Here is a 20,084-nt window from a genome sequence, read left to right as displayed (position 1 = left end):
AAAACGTCAAAGCGCTGACTAGTTGGTAATCAGATGTTTTTGTTTGAAGCTGAAAAAACAGCTGCTCACTTTTCTAATGACCCCAACTAGCAGTATTTTTTGCGGTGCCAAACGTGGTCACACTGGTCACTGATAGTTAAAAAAAAATATAAGCGAACGCGAGCAAAACTTTGTGTAAAAGCAATGAAAGTGTGACAAAGAATCAAGTTTATTTACAAATCAAAATACAAGAAAATTTGCATTTGCATGCATATATTACTCGGTGACTGTGATTTTGGCCTCAAGGCAACGGTAACAAAACAAAAACATAAACAAATGTGAGCAAAGAAGTGAAGTCACAAGACGACGAAGACGACGCCAGCAGCACTTGAAGAATTTGCCGTCGTCGCCCACCCAAATAATGGGTACAAAAGAATCCAAGCATGCTTGCATCAGTTACGAGGATGCAGTCAAACGTGGTAAGTGTTTAACCTTCAAATCCAAGCAGCAGCCATTGCCACTTTTGCTGGGGGCATCCGTAGCCCACAACGACAAATGAAAATAAAATGGGTCATACGACAATACTCGCGTCAGGTTCTAGAACAAAAACAATACAATAATAGTAGTAGTTGTATGCACCACTACAGGTGTAATTGCGCTTTATCGATTCTGTTGTTGTTTCCAATTGCCATTGCCTATTTCATTTTTTTATTGCTGGTCAGAGAGTTTATTCTTTTCTCATTCTTTTCGCTTTTTTCGGTTATTGTGTGCAAATTTCAGCACACTTGCATGTGCGTGTGTCAGTGTCAGTGCAAGTGTATGAGTATTTGCGTCGTCGCAGCCGTCGCAGTGACGTCACAATAGAAAAGCTCAGCAGCCGCCGTTATTTCGTTGTCTAGTGGTTGCGTCGGGGGCGGGAATTTTTCGTCGCGACGAAACAAAGAGGAGACAACAAAACGTGCAACCGAACACTGTTGCTGTTGTTATTACTCCTTCTAATGAACTTAGCATGACGTCTGCAAAAAGGGGTTTTTGCTTCTTCTATCGCTTGATTTTGCTTTGTTGTTGCTGTTTCCGTTTCCTTGTCTCATATTTGCGCTTGCTTTGCATCGGCATTTCATCTCGCGCTACTGTTGTTGTTGCGATTTTATGACCAACCGCGAAGGCAAAGAAAATAACGAGTGTTTGCTGATAAGATGCCCCGTCTATATTTGTACCTGTTACCCAGGTGAGCTTGGCAAGCAACCGCGGCGTTGGGTGACGACGACCGGTTTGCTTCTTACACAAAAAGCGCATGCAAAAGTCCAGTAGCATTTCGCAATGGCATTGCACACTTTGCCTTGCCCCTTCACCTTCTCTCGCTGTCTCTACAGCTGCTACGGGCAAACCATAAAAGTCCAATGCAGATAGAAAATTAATAATGAAAACAAACCACGGACAAGCGAGTCAGAAACAACAACAATAAGTGTGCAATGAAATTCCGTTTTGTCGCGTGACGTCGCATAATAATAACAACAATTCTTTGCAATCTCAGAAATTATTCCGTATTGCTTTTTCATGCTCAATTTGTGATTATGAATTGCTGGTACCAACGACTGCCGTTTAAAATTGACAGTTAATTGATTACGTGATTTACGTTTTGGCCCTAACGTAACGTAGCAAATTGCACAAACACATTTCACGTTACGTAGAATTGCATGCAGCGCATGACTCAGCAACTTAACAGACGACAAACAATGCGAGAATTATTTTGCCAATAAGCATAGCCAGACAGTGTAATTGGTTTCTAATAAGAATGTCGCTAATGCATGAACAAACAATTGAAATAATATGTAATCTTTTTAGATTGTCCCACTAGAATACGAAAAGAACAGAACAAACATTAAGTACACATTTCCCCTGCTAGACTCGTCGCTCTTATCGCTAGATTAGTTTCAATAGAAAATAGCACAGTTAAGTCCCAAAATGTCGCTATTATTTTGACAAATTCAATTTATGTTTATGTTCTTTAGTGATGTAGGCATTTCTAATGCTAATTGGCTATGGCTTAACTATTGGTTTAGAACTGCAAATACTGCTTAAATGAAATGTTCATAATCACTTTACTGCAAAGTTTTCGACCAAATTAATGTCTTTACTCGGCTAATAGGAAAATGCATATGAACAGCTAGTCTTGTCTTTAATAACTAGCTTACTTGTGGTCTTACATACATGGTTTTAGATTTAAAAATATTAATAAAATAATGATGATTTCAAGGACATATTCGGGATTTCATATAAGCATTACCCACTGTACTTGTTAGATAGACAACGTCACAAGTTTCCCATTAGCTGTCTGAACTGGTGGGTGTGAAATGGCAAGATTGTAAATCGTGTTTGGTCTTCCCCCAGATCGATCATCATATTTTTGGTTAAACCCAATGATTTATACAAATCTATTTTTAAATTGAAACCGATCCGAAACTAATATTCACAATTAATCAATTAACAGTTAGCGATGCCGAGCTGAGACGCCTCAAAGATGCCTTCAAGAAGTCAGCGGGCGTGGGTCGGCTCTACCTCAGTCGAAATGCATTCCAGCAGGATGTGCTGTGCGAGGGAGTGCCGCCTAAGATCACGGACATGTTATATGCCGCCTGTGGTGGCACACAGCGCGGCATTTCCTTCAAGGATCTGCTCTGCGGCTTGGTGCTAATCACAGGCGGCACTCAGGAGGAGAAAACCAAGTGAGCACTTGAAGTACATTAAATTTTTACCAACATTTATTAACATATCGTATATATCGTATCCATTAGATTTCTGTGGAATTTGTACTGCAATGATGCGGGCACGTACATCATCAAGTCGGAGTATGTGCGTAATGTCAGCTTGGCGCCTTTCGAAAGCGTTTCCCTATTTGCTCAGAGCGAACGCGCCAACTTTGAGCAATTTCAGGATTGGATAATCAAGCATCGTAATGCCACAGTGTTGTCCAATTGGCTGCTGGCCGACAACTGTGTCAGCCTTACATCAGAGCTGGAGACGCCTACGTTTTACCAGAGCTTGGCGGGAGTAACGCATCTCGAGGAGAAGGTGAGCAGCTGGCGAGAATAGCTGAAAGAATAGTACATTGATTTTGAGTGTCAACAGTAGTCTGTCATTGTTTGTATAATTGATTACAAAGCACTTTGTAAGAGCTAAGGTTATATTAATTGATTATGTAAAAAGCAGACAGAAGAATTCTTTTTTAAAAGCTTAACTACAAAAGTCATATAAACATTTCAAGTTTGTTGTCTTTTTGTCTATCTGGTTTTAAAATTTCACACAGAACTTCTATCAGAAAACAAAAAGCACTAATCTCAATTAGCGCTTAATCGCATTATATTTTTAGAATTTCCTTTATCAAACTCCAATACTACTTTTATATCTACTTCGCTACATTCGTAATTCCTATGACTAGTCAAACCACATTTTCAGCAATCAATTTTGATTAAAATAACTATGAAATAACTGGCATATTAATTAAACTAATAGCGATATTTTCATGACAAAAACTTTATTAATTGCCCTCTATCAATTTCCTGAACTTGTAAACGCAACTTTATCAACAATCACATGTCTCGCATTATTCATTATTTAAACTTTGTAAAGTGCTGAGCTTTGTCGTGTGTCTAACGTTGATTAGATTAGATTTAAGAATTAGGTTGAACTGAAACATAAGTGCTTAAAAGCGCCACCTTCAATTAGTCATTAATGTACTATAGTGCCGTATATTATACTAATATTATTTTGTATTGCTTGACAGGATATTGGCGACTTGGAGAAAGAGTTTTGGCGTTTGAAGAACACCTCGCAGAATGGCCAAATCGATTTGCAGTTTCTGGGGCCGCTCATCAGTCCGCCCATACCAAAGAATGCACTGGCTGGACTGTTCAATGCCTTTGACGAGAATCGCGATGGCCACATTGACTTTAAAGAGCTGTGCTGCGGTGTTAGCGCCGCTTGTCGAGGTCCTGGAGTGGAACGCACTCGCTGTAAGTAGATTCAAGAGCAAGCAAATCATTATCTCAACTGTTTTATCCTTTGCAGTCTGCTTCAAGATCTTCGATGTCGATCGCGATGGTGTGCTGAACCACGAAGAGACGCTGCAGATGATCAATGTGCTGCTGTTTGTGGCCAAGGAGAATCGTGACACACAACAGTACAAGGAACTGACCAAGCAGCATGTCATCAACGATCTACTGGAGTTCGCTCAGCGTCGCAGTCCAGATGGCGTACCCAGCACGCTTACCCGGGACAATGTCTCACTGACTGCGGAGGATTTCATGCTGTGGAATGTGCAGTGCGGCTTGAGGCTGATGCAACCGTTGCTGGACCTCATCTTTGAGCTCTGTCACATTGTCTTTGGACTGTGGCCGCAGTGCAAACACATGGAGTACGACATTGTGCGCGGTTGGCTGCAACGGGAGGAGAGACGTCCCTATCGTGTGGGTCAGTTCTGGTATCTGATATCACGCGACTGGTGGCTCAATTGGATGCAGTACACACAGCATACGGCGCACACTTGCGAGTACTGCAAACGCTCGGCCAGTCAGCGGAGCGCCGTTGACGAGGCGCTCGTCTGTGATGAGAGTTTCAACACCCACAGTCTGGAGCAGCACGACAGCTACTCGCTGGGCTCAGCCTCAGGCAGCAGTGGCATCTCCGCTGGTCGCCACTGTGGCCAACAGCGACCTGGTCCCATCGATAATAGCAATCTGATTACCGTGAATCAGCATCGCAATATACGCACGCTCACTGGCGAGGGCGGACATCTGAAACGGGACACGCCGCTTGTGCAGAGTCATGACTTTGAGCTGGTGCCCAAGTCGCTGTGGAAGGCGCTGAATCGTTGGTACGGCGACAATCTGCCGCTGCCACGCCAGGTGAGTCTCGATTGCAAATTTCTTCATGATACAATCTACTAAAGCTGTCTATTTGCTCTGTCAGGTGATACAACCACCCAACTCGGAGGTGGAGCTGGAGCTGTATCCGCTCAATCTGCGCATACTGCTGCATCAAGCGCAGACAGCACCCACAGGCGCTGCTGCTGGTTCGCAGCTGAGTAGCTGGGGCTCCACGACCAGCGGTGGCTATGGCGTCTTGGCCTCTGGTGGCGGCTATGCAGCGATTGCAGCCAGCAGTGTGCTGCAGCCACCCAAGCGTTACTTGGCCTATACGGCGGCCTTTAGTCGCCTGGCCACGGTGCGTCAGGTGGGCGAGTTTCTGTGCGATCAGCTGCGTCTCAAACCGGAGGATATACGGCTGTGGCATGTGCCACCATCGGCGGCCACGCTGGATAATAGTGCCATACTGCTGGAGGAGGATACCATGTGCCTGAAGGAGCTGCTCATACGCGACAACGATCAGCTGCTGCTCGAGATACGCAATAAGGATCTGACGTGGCCCGAGGAGCTTGGCTCCCTCGCCAGCGCCCAAAGCGTCGGCAGCGGTCCCAACGATCGCCGTCGCATGACACGCACCTCCATCATGTCCGTGCATGCCCCGGGTGCCACGGGGCTGCATAATCTGGGCAACACGTGCTTCATGAATGCTGCACTACAAGTGCTCTTCAATACACAACCTTTGGCGCAGTATTTCCACCGTCAAATGCATCGCTTTGAGCTGAATGCGGCCAATAAGTTGGGCACACGTGGTCAGCTGGCCATGCGCTATGCGGAGCTGCTGAAGGAAGTGTGGACGGCCACCACGCGTTCTGTGGCGCCGCTTAAGCTACGCTTCTGTGTGAACAAACATGCGCCGCAGTTTGCCGGTGGTGGACAACATGATTCGCAAGAGTTGCTGGAGTGGTTGCTGGATGCGCTGCACGAGGATCTAAATCGAGTCATGGAGAAGCCATATAGTGAACTAAAGGACTCAAATGGCAGGCCCGATAAAATCGTCGCTGCCGAGGCGTGGTCACAGCATCATGCGCGCAATCAATCCATTATAATAGATCTGTTCTACGGCCAGCTCAAGTCGAAAGTCAGTTGTTTGAGTTGTGGCCACGAGTCGGTGCGCTTCGATCCCTTCAGCCTGCTCAGTCTGCCGCTGCCTGTAGAGAATTATGTGTATCTGGAAGTTCTTGGTAAGCGTTTGACTATAAATATGATCACTCATTTGGTACAACATTGTCCTCTTGCCTTGCAGTAATTCTATTGGATGGCAGCGTGCCCATCAAGTATGGACTGCGTCTCAACTCGGAGTGCAAATACGGCGACTTGAAGCATAAGCTGTCCACGTTGTGCCAGCTACAGCCGAGCTTTATGCTGGTGTGTGAGCTGTGGAACTCGCAGATACGTCAGCTGCTGGCGGATGAGGATAAGTTGCGCACGCAGAGCGCCAAGGAGCTGTATGTCTATCAATTGCCCGAGCAGAGCAGCACGAGAACACGCTCCAATTCAGCGCTTAGCATGCACATTGAACAGGGTCTCAAGGATATACAGCGCAGTTCAGGTAAGTTACAGTTTACTTAAACTCTTATCAATAGTAAACTAACGCTTTTTACAATTAGCAGCATTGATTACTGCGCAGGATTCGCTGTCGTCGCTTAGCACGCTGCAGACATCGAATCGCACATCGTCTTCGCGTGCCATTTGCAATGGGCATTTGGGCGACAGTCAGGAGACGGCCGCAGATGCGGATCAGGAACAGTTGGCCAAATACCAAAGCAACCACATCAACAGCAGCCAAGCTGGCCAAGTGCACGAACTGCAGCCAGATGATGCCGGAAAGGTAAGCCGGTGCTTTGGAAAAAGAGAGTGCATGCCCCACAGTCTTTTTTGCTTCAAGGTATGGCTTCTAAACTATATTAACATATACACGTATTTAATATGTTAGATTCTTTTTCAAATATCCTGGGGAAATTTGCTGTTTCCCCAAATTCAATTTCGAATATTTCCCTCAATTGCCTAGGATAAACTCGCTCCAGCGACGACCCGAAGAATCAGAATCCATTCAAAGAATCAATCAAAGAAAACGAATTTTTCACATAACGAAACTTTTGTTATTATTCAGCGGCACATTCCGGCAAACGTTTTCGCCTAATGCCGTTTTTCGCCTTTGTCGAAATCTACATATATTAAATACCAATATGTTAAATCTGTTTGGTTTGTGGGCTACCTACCTAATGTTTACACCCAACTCCACACCCACACCACCACCACCAACCCCTGTAATTGTTCTTTGATTTCGTATACGCACCGTAAAATTCCAATATCTACTTATTATGCTATTATTCTTATTCTAGTCTAAAAATCTCTAATTCTCTCGTAATTTATGTAATTTATCGTAATTTCTATACTGCTCCTTGATATATACTCTCTCTATATATAATTACTAATACACACATTTACTTTGTAGCTGGCCTTCTTTCAATACATAAATACTCTAGTAACTATTGTACATTTCTTGCTTTCAAACAATTCTCAACTCTACCACCTATCGTTATCGGTTATCGTTCGCTCATCGAATTTGCAATTTCCTCTTTGTTCATTTAATTTCGTCTGTACCATTTATTTGTACATTTTATCTCGTCATGGTACAGATTAGTCTCTCAAATGAGTCTAGACATTTGTCATAGCTTTTCAATTGTACATAAAAGGGTGATTCATGGCTTTTTTCCATATTTATCGAATGCTATTATTAATTTTTTACAGTTAGTGTTGTTCAATATATTTTCTTGCATAGTGAATCTATTTAATATTGAAGAATTTGCATTTTACAATTCTTACCAAGTACCTAATACATTTTTAATTAACCAAAAATCTAGATTTTTCTTTAAATGTTATTTAGTTATTAGTCCGAAAATGACAATGATTAATTTTCCATTCAATAGTATTCATAAAAATATTAAAGTTGTTGTCTGTATTGCCTTAGTTTCTTTAGCTTTTCATAACAGAAATAGGAAAAATTCTAAGATATACAAATCTTAAACTCATTAGAAGGGTGTTGTAAAATATATGTTTTTTTTTTTTGTCTTTTGCTTGTGGTAAAGAGCTTCTGTTCTTTAAGAATATGATTTTTGGAAATTAGTGAACTTTAAATGTAATATTTTAAGATTATAGAAGATCGTGATATTTTCATCTAGTGCTAAATCACATGATAAAAATAATTTGTATTGTGAAACTTTTTTTAATACCTTCCCTAAGTGAACTCTTAAATTTAGAATCAATAAGAAATGTGGAACCTTATTTTTAAGCTTATGTACCGACATTTGGATAAGGACTACAATTTTAATCAAAATAGGATACCACAAGTCAGATTAATAATTACTTTGTTTAACGAGCGTTAAATGAATCACCCTGCTTTGTGCATATTGCATTTACTGTTCTTACTCATTTGCCTTATTAGAAACCACCTATAATTATTCAGTTCACAATTATTTATAAAGAATATTGCAACTTTTTAATATGCGTTCATAAATAGTACCCGTATTTTGCAGATACCTTAATTCTAATTCTAATTCTGAACACCCACAATAATTTCAAATGATTGTAGAATTTTGAGCGTTTATCCTAGTTTGAAGTTGACACAAATGTTGCCTATTTGCGAGTAGATTTAATTGTTAATTGTTTCAATTTCCAAGAGCTTAAACACACTACCTAAATAACAAACAAACACACAATGCCAAAGCACTTAGATTGTAATTTACTAATGCGCCACTTTGATGCAGGAGTCGCTGATCCTCAGCTGCAGTCCAGAGAACAATTTCATGGACGATGCGGCAGCACAGCAGAAACGCATCTCATCCACAAAGCTGCTGCACACAGAGAGCAACACCAGTTCACCATCGTATACGAATCACTCGGGTGAGAACTCTATGGAAAGCTCGCTAACTGAGCCAATGCCCGTGGCAGAGTTGGCCCTGACGAGTCGTCATGGCAGTAATAGTGATGAGGGCGTGCCCAATGAGCGCTCCAGTAGCTTGAGTACAGCTCGAGACAGGGATATGGACGATGATGTAGAGGATGATGATGTTGGAGATGGAGCTGTTGAAGAGGAAGGCGAAGAACCTGAGCAGCATATAACCACCTCACAGCCGGAGAGCACGAGCGGTAATCAAACGAGCAGCGGCGTCTACTCACGTCGCTCTTCGCAACCCTACAAAGTGGGCAAGTATCTGGTCGCCGTACATCGCAAGATCACACGGCACGACAGCTACTTTCTGTCCTACCACAAGACGCGACCCAGTTTGTTTGGTGTGCCGTTGCTGATACCCAACTGCGATGGCGGCACACACAAGGATCTGTATTGCGCTGTCTGGCTGCAAGTGAGTCGATTGCTGAGTCCATTGCCAGCGACCACCGAACAGGCAAATCATGCTGCTGACTGGTAAGCTGCATAGATAACCAAGATGAAAGCAATATAATATACTCCCAATGCTCTCCTTTGTAGCGACGACAGTCTGGGCTATGATTTCCCTTTTACGCTGCGCGCCGTTAAGGCGGATGGTCTCACCTGCGCTATTTGTCCCTGGTCGAGTTTTTGTCGCGGCTGTGAAATTCGTTGCAACAACGAGTACGTGCTTCAGGGTGCGCTGCCACCCATCAACTCGACGCCCAGTGAGTAAACTGCTGAGCAAGCATAAATCCTCAACTTATAAATCTCTTACGTTTTGTTATAGACAACGCTGCAACACCAAAAATGAATGTGAAATGCCCATCGTTACCAAATCTGGAAGCGAAACGTGCACCAGAGTACACGGCATCGCTTTCTTATACGCCAACTACAAAATATTTTGAAGACTTCACCATTGCCATTGACTGGGATCCAACTGCGCTGCATTTACGGTACCAAAGCACCTTGGAACGGGTGAGTAAATATCTTTAAAACTTTTACGCATCGTTTACTTAATATTATATGTTTTCTCTTGCTCAGCTGTGGGTTGATCACGAGACTATTTCCATTTGCCGGCGAGAGCAAGTGGAGCCCGTTGATTTAAATCATTGCCTACGCGCTTTTACCTCCGAGGAGAAACTGGAACAGTGGTATCACTGCAGCCATTGCAAGGGTAAAAAGCCCGCTACCAAGAAGCTGCAGATATGGAAATTGCCACCCATTCTGGTGAGTTAATTGCCCGTCAGCCATTACCACATACCACTCATGTGACTTCTCTTTTTAGATTGTGCATTTGAAGCGTTTCAATTGCGTCAACGGCAAGTGGGTGAAGTCACAGAAGGTGGTACACTTTCCGTTCGACGATTTTGATCCAACGCCTTATCTGGCCTCGGTGCCGCAGGAAACAATACTGCGGCACAAGGAGCTCCTCGAGCTGCAAAAGGATTTGCCAAGCAATGAAATTGTCAGCGAACTGGATGAAGTCGATGCCGGCGACAATGTGGTACCCAATGATAAGCCAACGCCATCAAGCGAAGCACCCGCCATTGCTGCTGCAAAGGAAACGCCGATAGCTTCTGGCAATGTGCTGCGCCAGAGCAAATCAAGTAATTCGGCCAGACGGCAACGCCTCATCTCCACCAGCCTCACAAAGACGCCAATAGTCGATGGCGAATTCGAGGACTACCATCAGCATAAGCTCAAAGCGGATGTTGATGAGTTCGATCCCAAGTACAAGCTATACGCCGTGGTGGTATGTCTTAGAATAGTTAATATATCTACAAGATGTCAATTAATGTTTCCTTTTTTACAGTCACACTCGGGCATGCTGAATGGCGGTCACTACATTTCCTATGCATCCAACACAACTGGTTCCTGGTATTGTTACAATGATAGCTCCTGTCGCGAGATATCTCATAAGCCAAACATTGATCCCAGCGCCGCTTATTTGCTATTCTATGAGCGACAGGGTCTTGACTATGAGCCATATTTGCCTAACATCGAGGGACGCTCGCTGTCCCAAGATGCCTCGCTTCAACTGGATGTGGATGAAACGGAGGGCGATCTTAAGAAAATGTGCACAATATCGTAATACATATTGTCGACATTATTGTATTTGTAGTAGCAGCTAAACGGGCTAAACTGGCTCAAGGCTATGAAGGGCTATTCATTCGCTTAAATCTGTTTAGTTTTCTAATTAGTTTGTGTGAGTTTATGTGTGCCTGTGTATGTGTGTGTGAGAGAGTGTGTGCGTATGTCTGTGTTTTTGTTATTTACTATTATAAGCTTATTTGCTGTTCTAGCTGCATAAGTTGGCCCCACAATATTTAACGTTTAGGGTGCAGATTTTTCTTGATTTGATTTTGATTGTTGTGAGCGCTTGTTTGTGATTTCGTTTAACTTGTGTACCATATTATATAAATATTATGCATAATTTTTAAATCGTATGTAATAATTCCAAACTTGGCTCGCATATAATTTGTTTTTGTCAGCTAAAAATACATTACCATTATTAGCTTATTTAGTTACATCGGTTTGGCCAATGTGTAGAGAGCTTGTTTGTTACATTTGTTCTATATTAATATTATTACATTATTTTTTTAATTATCACTTTATTTTGTTGTACTTTTGTAATTTGTATTAGGCCGTCAGAGCCCCGCTTGTAATTAATTACATTTACTCGTGAATATTGTGTATGTACGCATATGCATACGCGATATGCAAATTCCATTTAATTGTAACAATTGTAAATAAGATCGCGTTGCCCAATTCGCAATCGAGGTGAATATCCAAATGCCTGTGGACGGCGCCAAATTGCTCGTCAAATTGATATTAATTAGCAATATATTTGGAAAGATGCTACGAATTTCACAAATTAGAAATCCGCACTCTACTCAAATGGCATACAATGATATCAGTTCTGAAATAATAGTATTGCGCTTATATCGGCATAATAATGTCGTAATGATTATTTGATATTTACAAATTACAATTATACATAATATGTAGACAAACGAGTATATACACATACAAAACTTAACTAATTTATACTTAATATACATACATCCAAAACATATGCATGATAATTTAACAACAAATGTTACAAGTATCAAATAAAAAAGTCTGTCGCTTGAATTTAAGTTGTTTTACTTACCGAACTTGGTACCAATTGACAACAAAAATCTATGCATACTTTCGAGAGCTTCGCGAAATTGCAATACAGGAAAGCGCTGCATACTTTCAGGCGCTGGTTGATTATTAAATCGATCGATAAATAGTGCATACTTTTGGGGGAATTTTAGAATCTGCGCAAATTTCGAACAATTACCAAATAAAACATCAATAGAGGTGTTCTTTTGCAATGGAATTGGAATTTATATTGTATTTGTATTCATAAATATGTTAAATGAAATCACACAGTAAGTAATTAAGCAATATTAATAATTGTCCATATATATGTAAGTATCGTGTTTAATTGGATGCGGCAAATATGTAATTTGTGAACTGTTTTGATAATTTCATTGCAAATGATTATTTTTATGATAAATATATATGTTGTTGTGTTGGGTATGCATTTAATATACGTATTTAAATTCTTAGCTGAAGAGTAATTAATTTCCATGGAATTTGAATGCGCTTAGGATAGATATGCAGCGGTTGGAGGAGCTGGTGCTCAGGATCCGGCATTGTTGGACAGTTGACCGGGCACCGAGAACTGCGGTCTAAAGTTGGCGAAATTGCCAGCGGGTCCACCAGTAAAAGCTGGCAGCGTGGTGCCCTGGAAGCCAGCAGGAAACTGTGCCATCAATTGGGCTGCAAGGGTAAAAAGTATTGTTAACAAGGGATCTCAATTTCAAAAGAGCTAATGTTTTAACTCACCTGCATTCGAGGCATTGCCAGCGGTGGCTGCTAGTCGCGACAAAATGGAACGCTCAGACATTTGCAGGCGTTGTGCAACAGGTGGAATGCGTGCCAAAGTAGCTGGCAAGCGGGAGACGTCGCTCTTCATGTCCGAGAGCAACTCCTCCAGCTGATTGAGCACCTTGTGCAGTACAGCATTTGCAGGCTTATTGCCCGCCAGCGATTCCTTGCTCAGATGCTGATGCGATTCAGCCAAGCACTCGACCTCGGCGAAGCGTGCATTCAACGACATAGCCGGATGGCTGGGATCCTGGGCGAGATTCAAGAAGGCGGCACGTCGCAACTGCTCTTCAATGACCAGCGCCTGTTCGAGCAGCTTAAAGCGTCGCGCCAAGAATTTGTTTTTAATCTCCAGGAAATTGCCTTTGCCCACATCCATTTTGAACGGCTCGTTGATGATGGCAAAGCGGATATCGTTCTGGATATCTTGCCAACGTCCATAGCCATGCGTTACAATGCCCGCGAGCAGCCAATAATCGTGGCGACGATGCCAGATCTCGTACTCCCGTCCAGGTACGGCGGCCTTCTCCTCGTTCAGCCAGAGCGTGTGCAGTTCCGTGAAGCCGCCATCGGCAATGTTGAACATGAATTTGCGCTTCAACACTTCGAGACTGTCCTCGACGAGTTTGCCGCCGGCAGCAGCTGCCTTTTGATCCTTGGGCGAGTTGGCGTTGGCATTCGAGTTGGCATTGGCGCTGGGCTTCTCCAGTTCGCCGTCCTCCTTGACAATCATCACGTCATCATCATCGTCGTCAATGATGTTGGTGGTGTTGCTAGGAGTGGTTGTTGTGGTGGTGCTGCTGCTGCTTGCAGTTGTGCTTGGTTTCTCTTCACTGCCGCTGCTGGTTGCCTTCTCCTTCTCCTTGTCTTTGTCCTTCTCGTCGCTTTGCTCGCTCTTGGGCTCCTCCTTGGGCACAGCAGTTGCTGCCGTCTCTTTACCCTCTTCCTTGGGCTCCAGTTTGGCAGGTTCGCTCTTTACGCTCGCCTCACCTCCGCTCGATTTGGCGTCAGCATCGCCCGACTCTTCGCTCTTTTCTTGCTTGACAGCAGTAGCAGCCTCACCTGCAGTTTTCTTGTCCTCCTCAGTGCCCTCTGCTGGCTCCGTCTTAGGCTCTTGCTTCTCGGGTGTTGCCTTATCCAGTGCTGCCTTCTCCTCGCTCTTTTCCGAAGCAGGCGCCGGACTTGGCGCAGCACTTGTTGCCGGAGTTGCGCTGTTGCTGGTCGTTGCACTCTCTGCAGGCGCCTTGCCAGCTGCTGGTGTTGCCGCATCCGCTGCAGCCAGCTCCTGCTTGGCACCTCCAGCCCGCACCGGTTCGCAAGGTTTGAGAATAAGCTCGGGCATGCTGTAATAGCCATTGATGTGCTCAAACTCCTGCACCTTCTTGCGTATCAGAGACATGACGCCAATACGCGTGAGTACATGTTGCCGAGAGAGTCCCTCTCGGGGCACACCATCCGCAAAGGTTTCGGCATTGTCTGCACCCGGCTCACACAGATGGCGCATGAATAGCGAGACATAGGCCTTGAAATTACGCTCGGATTTGCCGCGCAAATCACGCACCAGCCACTGTGAATTGAAGGCATCCTGAGGTGGCATGCCGTAACGCATGATGGCATTGAGGAAGCTCTTGCGCTGTCGGGCATTAAATCCGAGTACCTCAATGTTGCCACCAACACGAGCGAGGAGCGGAGGCAAGGGTCGATCATCGCGACGCTCCAGACGACGCTTGGCTTTGCGTTCGCCGTTCTGCTCATCGAAGTCATCGTCACCGGCATCTTCGTCGCTGCCACCCGAGTATTCGGAATTGTATTCACTGCCGTTGTCCTGCCAGTTGGAATCATCGCGTGTTGTGTCTGCGGCGACAACGCCGCCATCTGTGTAATTGACTTGCTTGCGCACACGCTTGCCCTTGCCCAGGGAACGGCCAACATCCTCTTGATGCTGTTCGTAATGGTGACGCAACAGCTTGACCCAATAGGCAGGATCTGAGTTCTCGGCATCCTGCTTAATAATCTCGGTCTCCTCCTCTTCCTCCTCCTCTTTGGTGGCATAGGAAGCCACCTTGAACGAGGACAAGTATTCGTTGGCCCACGATTCTTTCTCCTCAATACCGCGATTGGTACGATCGAGTAGCTCAGCGACTGCCTTGTCATCGTAGTGAATTGCCTCTTCTTTGTCGTCCTCCTTAAAGAGATCCTCAGTACCGAAACGCAAGATATCGTCTAGCTCCTGCTTGGTAAAGTTGGCGCCTTTGCCGCCCATGCCGGGACGTACCACCAGATGCGTCAACATCATCTTGCGCTTGGCGACCTGTGTCACACGCTCCTCGACCGAATTGCGCGTAACGAAGCGATAGATCATCACCTTGTTGGCCTGGCCAATACGATGGGCGCGAGAGAACGCCTGAATATCGTTGTGCGGATTCCAATCCGAGTCGTAAATGATAACCGTATCGGCTGTGGCCAAATTGATGCCCAAACCACCAGCGCGTGTACTCAGCAAAAAGACAAATTGTTGTGCACCGGGTGCATTGAAGCGATCGATTGCCTCCTGACGCACTGTGCCCGTGATGCTGCCATCAATACGCTCGTATTTATACTGCTCGCCCTCGAGGAAGTCCTCGAGTATGTCCAACATTTTGGTCATTTGAGAGAAGATCAACACACGATGATTCTGTGATTTGAGTTGTTTCAACATCTTCGAGAGCAGGACAAGTTTGCCTGCCGCCTTGGTCAGTGAATTGATTTCATAGATGCCACCAGCTGAGGTGGGCGCCTCCTCGGCTGCCGAGGGAAATAGATACGGATGATTGCAGCACTTCTTCAGATCCATCATAATGTTGATGAGTGAACAGGAACCGCCGCCGCTCTTGGAATTGAGTGCCTCGTAGTTCTTAGTTAGAATGAATTTGTAGAACTTCTTTTGCATGGCCGAGAGTTCGACACGCACAATAAACTCAGACTTGGACGGCATGTTCTTCAGCACATCCGTCTTGAGACGCCGCAGCATGTGTGGACCCAACATCTCGTGCAAACGCTTCACTTGCTCCTCCTTGGAGACATCGGCAAATTCGCCTTGGAAAGCTTGCAAATCGTTAAACTTGTCGCGACTCAAGAAGTTCAACAAATGGAACAACTCCTCCAAATTGTTCTGCAGCGGAGTACCGGTCAGCAGCAACTTGTAGGCAATCGCATAGCTGTTGAGTATGCGGAAGAACTTGCTCTGATTGCTCTTCAAACGATGCGCCTCATCCACCACGAGTACGGCCCAATCGATGCTGCCCAAGCATGCGGCATCCATCGAAATCAATTCGTAGCTGGTCAACAGTACATTAAACTTGTACTGTGTTGTTCGCAATCGGGAGACTTTGGTGCCACGTATGGCGCCCTCATCGAAGGTCAGCTCATTCTCACGGATCACGGCACGCGAATCCTTGTCGCCAATGTAAGTGATGCAATAGAAGTCGGGTGCCCACAATTCGAACTCACGCTCCCAATTGACCAATGTGGAGAGCGGCACAGCGACCAGGAAGGGACCACGACAATGTCCCTCCTTGTAGAGTGAGTACAGGAAAGTGACCGTCTGAATGGTCTTGCCCAGACCCATTTCATCGGCCAGAATAGTGTCGATTCCTTGTCCCCAGCTGTAGCGCAACCAATTGATGCCCTCAATCTGATAGGGATGCAGCTGCATGCCTGTGTCCTCCAGAAAAGCTGGCTGTCCTTCGTACTTCTTCTTCAGATCGGTTGTGGGTTTCTCGGGCGGCGGTGTGTAATGCTTGACGGGACGATCCTCGTCGTCCAGCTCCAATTTCTTGGTTTTGCGCCCCTTTTTGCTCTTCTTGCTACTCGAAGCACGCGTCTGCTCCGAGGTGCACACAGCACGCAAATCCTGATAGTAATCAATGGCCTGTCGCAGACCGGGCATATCGTCTCCCTCTTCCTCCCAAGTGGACTTGTCATAGGGTAGCTCACGCCACTTCACCAGATACATGGTGCTGCCATCGCGTGCTGTGCGATGGTTAATGACACGCTGCACAATCAACCACTCCGGCTTGACGCCATTCTTGTAGAAGCGCTCCTCAAGGGCGGCTTCGTCGTCATCGTCGTTGCCCTTCATGCCCACCTTGTCCTTGTGCCGCTGTATGCGCTTGAAGCGTGTGTCCGCCTCGTCCAGGGATTCCTCAAACTTGGGTGGCTCCTCCATGTCGTATTTGCGCTGGAAGGAGCGTATCATCAGGGGATGGTGCACATCCAATTGCACCTCGGATACCCATTCGCAGTGCCAGTAGGACATGTTATGCCACTTGATAAAGTATTCGCGAACACGATTGCCCAGCTTGGCGCTCTTCGAAGTGGATGCCTCGCTGCTGCCACGACGCTGCACCGCCCAACGCCAGGTAATGATCTTCTCGGCCTTGCCGGGCAGCGGTGGGCAGCTGCAGCGCGGACAACGCCAATCGCCGTCGGGTATGTTGTCCAGCGGTGGATTCAAGCAGAAAGTGTGATAGGCCGAGGGACAGGAGTCGCAGCAGAGCAACTCGCCGCCATCCTTGCACACACGACAAAACTCCTGATGCTCGTCGTCGTCCTCCTCCTCGGCGGCGCCGCCATCGGCTTCGCAATGCGGGCAGGACCATTTTCCCTCTGGTGGCTCATCGAGTTCCGGCTCCAGACAGACCAAGTGATAAGCACGCGGACAGGTGTCACAGAGAATGATTTCACCGCCTTGTTGGCACACCTCGCAATAGTCCTGATGCTCGTGCTCGCCATCGTCACCCTCCGGGAAGTTCTTGGTCTTTTTTAGCTTGTTCTTCTTCTTGAACTTGTTGCCGATCTTGGTCTTGGCCTTCTTGCGCACCACGGGTGTGCCGTCATCTTGAGCTCCGCTAGCTGCAGCCGATGATGTCTCTGCGGGCTGCTTTTCTTTCTCCTTTTCCTTCTCATCTGCACTGTCATCGGACTTTTGCAGCATTCGCTCAAACTCTAGATCCGAATCACGCTCGGATGCACCGCTAGCGTCCTGCTCTTCATCAGAGCTGTCGCGTTTGCGTTTGCCAAACTTGATCTTCAGTGTGGGCACCTTGCCCGATGGACGACGTCCCTTCTTATTACTGCTACGTCCACTGCGCTTTCGTCGCGGCTTCTTTTCTTCCTCCTCTTCTTCCTCATCCTCTTCCTCCTCGTAGATGTCATCGGGTTTTTCGTTACGCGACGAGCGCGATGAGCGTGGCTCATCTGCAGCCTCCGATGCACCAGCTGTTGACTGTGCCTGACCAGCAGTCTGCTGCTGTTGTTCCTGCTGGATGTGCGGATTACTCTCGCAGAACTCACGCCACTTGGCCGCGACAAGCATCATCAGCTTGGGTGCGGCGATCTTGGGATTCTCCTTTTGCAGTATGGGACGCACGTGCACCATGAATGCCTTGTATGTGGTCAGATTTTGCAGATCCTCCTCGCTGTACTCGATTTCAACATCGCACACGCTGAACGCCGAGCACACATCCTCCACAGAAGGCATGCCTGCGATTTAAAAATAACATTAGTAAAGATTAGTCCAACTATAACATTTTAATTGTATTTTATGGTGCCGAAGTTTATTGTTGTTTTATTGTTTTATTCAAACAACTCGTGCTCACCTGAGGAAGACTCCTTCTCCTTTTCCTTCTTCTCCTCCTTGCGCTTACGTCCACGCTTCGAGGAAGTACTTGGATATTCGACTTCCTCGTCGTGCTGCACAAAGTCGCTATCCTCTTCGCTCTCATTCTTCTTTCGCTTCTTCTTCTTGCGTCCCTTCTCCTCACCCTTCTTTGTCTTGCGCTTCTTTCCCTTCTTCTTCTTGCCCCCACGATTATCCTCTGGATCATAATCATCATCCTCGTCATTCTACAGCATTGATCAAATCATTAATATAAGTTCATCGATATTGATAATGTTATCATTATCACTATCTACTCACATTGGGCTTTAATGGGGCATCGGAGTCATTAGAAAGTTCCGCAGCCTGCGCATTCTCCTCGACAGCTTCTTCCTCTTCTGCGTGATGGAAACAAAATGGTTATCGATTAATAAGGTGTTGTACAAACTATCGCATGAGCGAATGCATTTAGCACTCACGCAAGCTTTCTTTACCGTGGTTCATGTTCAAGCGAAAAACTCTTCAAAATCAAATTTGCTATAACTGAAAATCAAAATCGCTATAAGTGAATGCTGAAAATCTCCCATATTAAAAAAAACCAAAAGTTGTTTTTTTCGATTCAATATTTTATTTGACTCTATTTTTTCTTTGCTTTTTTTGTTAAGTTTTTTTGTTGTTGTCTGTTTTCTTTTTTTGTTGTTTTGTTTGTCGCCTTAATAATTACTAGTATATAACAATATCTCATTTTTTTTAAGATTTTTAATTCTGCTGGTTTTGTCAGCGGTTTTGCTCTTACAACTTACAATAATAATAATAATTATATAATAATAATAATAATAATTTTCTCATGTCTCTTGATCTGGTTTACTCCTTTTTTCCTTGCGGCTTACACAATCATTTTTTTGTTTGTTTTTTTTTTCTTGTTGTTTATCATTAATAAGTTTCATTATTTCTTGTAATTGCAGTAGATTAGTTTATGTGTGTATATGTGTTGTGTTTGTGTGAGTTGTTTTTGCTTTTGTTTTGTTTTTTCGTGTGTGGTGTGTGGGCGTGGCATTTATGCATATAAAACTAGTAAGTTCCCCTCATCTCATTTTTTTACTTATCAAATGTCATTGTTGTATATAGGTATATGTATATATATAGTATTTTTTCCTTTTCTTGTATATAAATTGTATATATCATTTTAATATTGTTTTGTAATTGCTACAAATCGATTTTAAACGCTTGATTTTTTGCAACTTGATCTCATTGTTTCATTTGATTTTCCCTTTTCGTTTCATTTTTGTTTTTTCCTACTACTTAAATATGGTATATAAAAAATATTGCAACGAAATAGCTAACAAAAAAATTTGTCGGTTGTTTCCTTCCTTTCACTTTCGTCGTTTTGTGTTTTTTTTTTTCATTCTTTCTCTACCATTCTTATTCGTTTTTAGATATTTTTATTAAATATTTTTTGTTAGTTCTGTTTTTGTTTTTGGACACTAGAGTTTCAGCAAATTATTTTATAATTTCTCAAGCAAACGACTTTACTCGATTTATGTTTTTTGTGTTTTTTTATACATATATTTTAAGGAAGCGTCTGTAACGTGCTTAAAGTTGTTCTAAAACTAAAAGCAAACAGCTTATTTTGGGGCCGCATAGCTCTGATACAACCGCACAATCATGTCTATAACTCATTTACTTAGTA

General features: G+C 44.5%; 2 protein-coding genes across 6 annotated transcripts in view; one reads left to right on the top strand and one right to left on the bottom strand.

Annotated features, from left to right (window-relative positions):
• The first annotated feature begins 91 nt into the window (after positions 1-91).
• LOC133841799 (ubiquitin carboxyl-terminal hydrolase 32) lies at positions 92-11,970 on the top strand. Of its 4 annotated transcripts, none has more exons than XM_062274540.1 (14): positions 92-458; positions 2,471-2,705; positions 2,775-3,051; positions 3,764-3,992; positions 4,048-4,883; positions 4,948-6,085; positions 6,148-6,453; positions 6,515-6,732; positions 8,672-9,330; positions 9,394-9,560; positions 9,623-9,810; positions 9,877-10,062; positions 10,121-10,588; positions 10,649-11,970. In XM_062274540.1, exons 1-14 carry the CDS (start codon positions 401-403, stop codon positions 10,925-10,927), a joined length of 5,244 nt encoding a protein of 1,747 aa, XP_062130524.1. In that variant the 5' UTR covers positions 92-400; the 3' UTR covers positions 10,928-11,970. The 4 variants fall into 4 exon arrangements, with proteins under 4 accessions (XP_062130524.1, XP_062130522.1, XP_062130523.1 ...); XM_062274538.1 differs by having other exon boundaries at positions 6,515-6,789; XM_062274539.1 differs by having other exon boundaries at positions 6,512-6,732.
• Positions 11,971-12,184: 214 nt separating this feature from the next.
• Positions 12,185-20,084, bottom strand: part of LOC133841798 (chromodomain-helicase-DNA-binding protein Mi-2 homolog) — a 28,889-nt gene continuing 20,989 nt past the window's right edge. Inside the window, exons 1-5 of one of the 2 annotated variants that reach the window (XM_062274536.1) lie at positions 18,889-18,913; positions 18,716-18,792; positions 18,396-18,642; positions 12,715-18,279; positions 12,185-12,648 (exon numbers count right to left, since the gene is read on the bottom strand). In XM_062274536.1, the coding sequence (XP_062130520.1) occupies positions 12,509-12,648; positions 12,715-18,279; positions 18,396-18,642; positions 18,716-18,792; positions 18,889-18,898 (6,039 nt within the window). In that variant the 5' untranslated portion in view covers positions 18,899-18,913 and the 3' untranslated portion in view covers positions 12,185-12,508. Of the gene's footprint in view, positions 12,649-12,714; positions 18,280-18,395; positions 18,643-18,715; positions 18,793-18,888; positions 18,914-20,084 lie in introns of those variants that run through there. The other variant, XM_062274535.1, reaches the window with a different exon arrangement.

The sequence above is a fragment of the Drosophila sulfurigaster genome, chromosome 3 (genome assembly GCF_023558435.1).
Source record: "Drosophila sulfurigaster albostrigata strain 15112-1811.04 chromosome 3, ASM2355843v2, whole genome shotgun sequence".
Taxonomy (NCBI): Eukaryota; Metazoa; Arthropoda; class Insecta; order Diptera; family Drosophilidae; genus Drosophila; species Drosophila sulfurigaster.
The sequence above is the reverse complement of the archived record's forward strand: the minus strand, read 5'-3'. Positions and strand labels throughout refer to the sequence as shown.